This window comes from Branchiostoma floridae, chromosome 10 (genome assembly GCF_000003815.2).
Source record: "Branchiostoma floridae strain S238N-H82 chromosome 10, Bfl_VNyyK, whole genome shotgun sequence".
Taxonomy (NCBI): domain Eukaryota; kingdom Metazoa; phylum Chordata; class Leptocardii; order Amphioxiformes; family Branchiostomatidae; genus Branchiostoma; species Branchiostoma floridae.
The window spans coordinates 2,993,845-3,000,515 of record NC_049988.1 but is presented as its reverse complement, the minus strand read 5'-3'; the positions used below and the strand labels follow the sequence as shown (position 1 = coordinate 3,000,515).

Genomic DNA, 6,671 nt, shown 5'->3' with positions numbered 1-6,671 from the left:
CGTTAGCATTTTCAATAGAATAAGAAGAGTTTTAGGGTAACCGTTTTTCTAATTATAAAGACAACTGATTACTTTGGTACATGTTTTCATGAACACTTTTCGTGTTAACAAGCTAGAATGACAGGAAGAAATTGTACTTTTAAATGAAGCACCTGGAATAGCTTGGCAGACGAAGCCGAAACTCCGGTAGCATTCGTAGTTGAGCCACTTCCCTTTCCAGAAACCGCTTGCGCTGGACACAACACAATCGCCACTACCATCCGGTTCACCCCGGGCCCACGAGTTGTACACTCCTAGTGCATAACCATCGGCCCACTCAAATCTTCCTTCTTCACGTTGATCTTGCAGGCCGATATAGAATCGAGGATCGTCTTCCCTCAGGGACATGTATAAGGAGATCAGGAAGGCGTTGGTCTCAGCGTCTCGAGGCATGGCAAGGGTGCCGCCATCTTTGCGACAGGCTGCAGCTGATTCATTAAAAGGCGTAGGAGTGTCGAATGCCTTGTAGCAGATTCCACGCCACAGTTGGTAACCATCGGGACAATATACTGGGGGGGCATTGTGCTCTTAGTAGCAGACAAAAGCTGACAGCTAAAGATAAAAACGTTCTGACCGCATTACGCAAATGTCAATTCCTTTCATTGATATAAGATCTCCTACCTACAAGTAGTGTACGTTTTCATACTTTTACGTTCAATAGTATAGTGGATACGTTAGTTTAGCTTTAAAAAAAGGCATTGCCATTTATGTTTTTTTTCTAATGGATAAAAGAATCATAAAGTCAGACTAATAAGAATCATCTTACTTGGCTCCCGAATACATGCCTCCAAGATTGCTGATCTGTTTCTCTCGATGTCCAATTTGCATTTCAGGTCGTCAACAGTGTTGGACAGTTGGGACAAGTCATCCATGTTGCGTTTCATGTCGTCAACAGTGTTGGACAGTTGGGACACGTCATCCATGTTGCGTTTCAGGTCTCCAACAGTGTCGGACAGTTGAGATATTTCCTATAAACGATTTCGCAGAGCAAAACATGATTAAGTTACCAAGGAAATGCAACGAAATGAAATACTAAAGTAATATTAAACAAAAAACTACTTTGTCTAATTAATTATCAACGATAGTTGGAGTTCAAATCCACAGGCCCATTCTTGGAATATCTTCGAAATCTAGGTCATTTTCAGATGGGTGAAATAGGTCTCATTTGAAAATAATATCCATCCTTAGGTCTCCGGAAACTCCTACTTCTAGGTATTCTAGACAGCTGAAAAGTCAAAGGTACGAGGACTGCCTTTTAAAAGGATTTTCAAAATTATGATTTTTGCAAAATTTCCATAATTAAGAAAATTCATGAATGTGATTTTGACAGCTTTTTTCTAGTATGTCACGAAACAAAATACCTCTCTATTGATGAACACCATCACGACAAGTCCAACGATGATCAGGGTTGCCACCACAGCAGTACCGCCCACGATGCAGCCACGGTAGGACCGAACGAAGTCACGAACAACACGGTGGCCATTTGTTCCACCAGGATACATGCTGTCTGGAAAAAAACCTTGGAGCTATTCTGAACTATATCATTTTCTGTGGAAATTGTTTTCAAGGCTTAAATATTGATTTAGATAAGATCATTGCCAGAGATCAAAGCCAGTTTTTGACCCAAAGTATTAAGTAAAAAAATGAAGCTTATAAGGATATGCATTAATGAAGATGTATGTATAAACATACTATGCAAGTAATTTTAAAGATTAACCAATTTTTCTCATCGTCACCCCAGTTAACGTTGCAATTCTATCAGTAATTCTTCGCCCTATAATGTTTAAACTGGCTGTTATTCATCTGGAGGGCACTCCGGCTAGGGTACCAGAATAATACCACATGCAATTAAGTTATAAAAGACCAGACCATAAAGACATAGTGACCATAATCTTACTGCAAAATTTACTCAGCTTGCGAAAAACTATAACAGAATATATTCTAAACACGAAAACAAGCCTCAGCTACCTGTAGACGTTGCCGCAGTGTCAGGTACATTGACATAGCGCCTGTTGCTATTGTCATCAGCCCCATCAACGGCTGACTCTCCCCGTAGCTTTGCACTCTGCAGTCGGGCCTCTCGAAATGTTGACGAGATATTCACAGCCTCGGCTTCTTCATACGTGTCTGAAGACATTTCTATCCCTTCTCCCCTCTTTATATTAGAGACGTTGCCATGGCGGCCACGCCCATGCCGACCACTCTGATGGTCAGCAGGTGTTGGGGTCTGCGGCCCGCTGGTTTGACTGCTGTAGGGCCCCGAGACAGGGCACCGGACCGGCTGTGCTTGTTCGTACATTTCTACTGTTCTGACAAACAACGTTTGAGCAGCCTAAAGCTGGTATACATGAATACAACAAAACTATAGTCTGATTAGTCTGTAGATGCGATGTTGTCGTTGCCCTTATATGGAAATGCAAGTGCTGTGGCGCAGTGAAAATAGTATTTTGTTTTTCAGGATGAAGACGTCAACCTATACGCAAGAAGGCAGACAAATCGAAGTTAGCCTGTTTAATAGGTACGTGAGAGCTTGTAAAGTTTAGTTGCTGAACACACGTGTTTTTTTAGAATTACGTCTCAGAGTTGCTGCCACCTGTCAAGCTGGTGCTACCATAGCACACACGCCTACATGCACACATTCTTCGTTGCTATTGAATAACATGTTTATAGTATAAACACACATAAATCCTTCACTATTTGTTGACACACCAATTAGGAGACATATCTCCTTGAATATTTCATACTTTATTGTTAAACATTGCTTACATTCATTTCTCCGTGGGTATGACTAGGACATTGACAACTTAGTAGTCCAGGTAGCACAACGAAAGTAGACGAGATAAGAACTTAGTCTAGCCAAAATTATTATTTTACATTACAGTGCAATAAAACCTTGGCCTTGTCATAACAACGTCTTAATGAATAATAATGATCACCTTATGACACGTTCTTTGCTATGTCTCTGTCCGACAGGCTGTCTCTCTTTATGTCTCCATATCGATTATTATCGATCTATTTATCAAACATTTGCTATGGGCTGAACGCCGTAATAGAAATAATTATAATCGTGCACATGAATTGACTTATATTACACTTGAAAAACCACTGAGATTAAAATAACTTTCTGTTGAAATAAAATATTTCATAAAACCAACTAATAGAATATGCCCAATGACATGTTACCACTGTAAGAAATTCCAAGACAAAAACAGGAGAACGATAACTGTCTCTCAGACTGAAATCCACTAGCACACTTATAATACTCGGTTCCCTGGTATCTCAGAGCAATGATAAGTTTCTTATGCACATAATATTAATAGCTTTTTATTAAGTAACGGGCGAAAAAAAACTTTGTGTACCTTTTAGAAATTTTGAAGATACATTTTAGTTTATCAAATATCAACAATTACAATGTTTATGATATAGTTGATGTCAGTCCTTATGAGCCTATCTTTTCTATATATCTCTATCTTTCTGTGTTCTCTCTCTCTCAATCTCACACACTCTCTCTCTCTCTGTGTATGTGTGTGTGTGTGTTGTTTGTATTTGTGCGCATGTGCACTTAGGTTGTTTGTTTTGCGCATATTATTGTGAAAACCCTAATGAAACACATTTACCAAAAGCGTTCTTGGTCAACAGCCATTAACATTACAACTCAATTCAGCATCAATCATCACTTCTGCTGTAGTCTTGACCAAAGTGAAGCTCCAAAAGACATATTTCACTAAAAGTACTGAATTACTATGAATCAAGATTTTCAACATTACATACAGATCTTCCAAGTTTCAAAAACCTAATACATATGACGACTTCTGCATCTAATGCACTATTCCGTGCGAATGTGACTAAAACAGGGAGATTTCTAACTCCCATATTGTAATAAGGCTTGAGATTGATTAAAGCAGTGCAGTTGCATTCTATAGTACTAAATTGCTTCAGTAAATGTGTTAGATTCCTAGTCAACAAGGTTTTATTAACGTTAAGAACAAAACTTGCTATTTGGCCCATTGGCTTTACTCCAACTATTGAGTATGCAACTTGCTACTTGGCCTAAAATAACTCCACCTCTTGAATAGATAGTAACCGTGGTTGGTCGAGTTGTATTGTAATTCATTGCAGCCCCAACGAAAAGTATTGGTAAGAGTTCAGCCTGTCAACTCTGTGCACCTGTGTCCCGAAAAAAAATGAACGACGTTAGCATATTCAATAGCACAAGAATAATCCTAGGGTCTATCTAATTGTGAAGACAAATAATTACTTTTGAATAGATAAATTTTTCATCAAATAATACTTTTCGATTGAACAAGTGAGAATGACACAAATAAATTGTACTTTTAGATAAAGTACCTGGCATGACTTGGCAGGCAAAGAGGAAACTCCAGTCGCATTCGTAGTTGAACCACTTGCCTTTACCCCAGAAACCGCTTGCGCCGGACACAACACAATCACCACGACCGTCCGGTTCACCCGGAGCCCACGACTTGTACATCCCTAGTGCAGAACCATCGGCCCACTCAAATCTTCCTTCTTCACGTTGATCTTGTAGGTCGATGAAGAAATAACGCCCCCCAACGGTCGTGTACAAGGAGGACAGGAAGGCGTTGGTCTCAGCGTCTCGGGGCATGGCAAGGGTGCCGCCATCTTTGCGACAGGCTGCAGCTGCTTCGTTAAAGGGCTCACGAGTGTTGAAAGCCTTGTAGCAGATTCCACGCCACAGTTGGTAATCTTTGGGACAAGATACTGATGGAACATTGTGCTCTTAATAGCAGAAAAAAAGCTGACAGCTCATGCAAGATAAAAACGTTCTGATCGCATTACGCAATTGTCAATTCCTTTCAATGATATAAGATCTCCTGCCTACAAGTAGTGTATATTTTTGTTTTTGTACGTTCAATGGTATAGTGGGTGCGTCAGAGCAGCTTTAAAAATACACTACAATTTGAGAGTTTTTTTTTCTAATGAATAAAAGAATCATGAAGTCAGAGTGATAAGAATCATCTTACTTGGCTCCCGAAGACTTGCCTCCAAGACTGCTGATCGGTTCCTCTCGAAGTCCAATTTGCGTTTCAGGTCGTCAACAGTATCAGACAGTTGGAACATGTCATCCATGTTGCGTTTCAGGTCGTCAACAGTGTTGGACAGTTGGGACATGTCATCCATGTTGCGTTTCAGGTCGTCAACAGTGTCGGACAGTTGCGACACATCATCCATGTTGCTTTTCAGGTCGTCAACAGTGTCGGACAGTTGCGACACATCATCCATGTTGCGTTTCAGGTCGTCAACAGTGTTGGACAGTTGGGACATGTCATCCATGTTGCGCTTTAGGTCGTCAACAGTGTCGGACAGTTGGGACATGTCATCCATGTTGCGTTTCAGGTCGTCAACAGTGTTGGACAGTTGAGATATTTCCTAAAAACGATTTCTCAGTGCCAAATATCATTAAGTACACCAAGGAAAGGCAGTAGCATCTTAACGTTAGCGACCTTTCAGAATCGACGACAATTTTACCAATATGCAATTAAAACCCAACGAAATGAAAAATGAAACATTTTAAAAAAATTGAAATTTGATTATCATCATCTCTAGTTGGGGTTTCAAATCCAAAGGTACATTCATGGAATATGTTTGCAATCTTTGTCGTTTTGAGATGGGTGAAATTTGTAAAGGTTTTATTTTAAAAAATGAAGTTTGTCCATCATTATGCATCGGAAGACACCTAGTTCTAGGTAATCTAGACTAAACATCTGATAAGTCACAGGTAAGAAGACACATGTGTTAGCGGATTACATATGAGATTTCTGTCGTTTCCAAAGATTTTCAAAATTAGGATTTTTGCACGGTTTCCATAGTCATGAAAGTTCATGGATGTTATTTTTTGTCTAGTATGGCACAAAATAAAATACCTCTTTATAGATAAACACCATGACGACGAGTCCCACGATGATCAGGGTTGCCACCACCACAGCAGTAACGCCCACGATGCAGCCACGGTAGGACCGAACGAGGTCACGAAGAACACGGTGGCCATTTGTTTCACCAGGATACGTGCTGTCTGGAAAAAAAAGTTTGGAGCTATTCTGAACTATATCATTTTCTGTGGAAAATTTTTTCGATCATTGCCAGAGATCAAAGCCAGTTTTTGACCCAAAATATTCAGTGAAAGATGAAGCTTATAAGGATATGCATTAATAAAGAAGTATGTAGAAACATACTATGCAAGTAATTTTAAAGATCAACCAATTTTTCTCATCGTCACCCCAGTTAACGTTGAAATGCGATCAGTAATTCTTCGCCCTATAATGTTGTACTGGCTGTTATTCATCTGAAGGGTACTCTGGCTAGGGTACCAGAATAATAGCACATGCAATTAAGTTATAAAAGACCAGGGCATAAAGACATAGTGACCATAATCTTACTGCAAAATTTACTCAGCTTGCGAAAAACTATAACAGAATATATTCTAAACACGAAAACAATCCTCAGCTACCTGAAGACGTGGCCGCTGTGTCAGGTACATTGACATAACGCCTGTTGCTACTGTCATCAGCCTCCTCAGTGGGCGATTCTCCCCGTAGCTTTGCACGCTGCAGTCGGGCCTCTCGAAATGTTGACGAGATATTCACAGCCTCGGC

General features: G+C 40.1%; 1 protein-coding gene across 1 annotated transcript; it reads right to left on the bottom strand.

Annotated features, from left to right (window-relative positions):
- Window positions 1–3,986: 3,986 nt before the first annotated feature.
- Window positions 3,987–5,148, bottom strand: LOC118424242 (collectin-10-like). The gene is made up of 3 exons (XM_035832781.1): window positions 5,043–5,148; window positions 4,387–4,764; window positions 3,987–3,994 (listed from the first exon to the last, which is right to left on the bottom strand). The coding sequence occupies exons 1-3, from the start codon at window positions 5,146–5,148 to the stop codon at window positions 3,987–3,989; spliced, it is 492 nt and encodes a 163-aa protein (XP_035688674.1).
- Between the last annotated feature and the right edge of the window lie 1,523 nt (window positions 5,149–6,671).

Coding starts and splice junctions, on each gene's coding strand:
- LOC118424242 (XM_035832781.1), bottom strand. CDS start 5,148: ATGGATGACATGTTCCAACTGTCTGATACTGTTGACGACCTGAAACGC. Junction 4,765..5,042: donor GGCAAGTCTTCGGGAGCCAA/GTAAGATGATTC, acceptor CTTGTCCCAAAG/ATTACCAACTGTGGCGTGGA.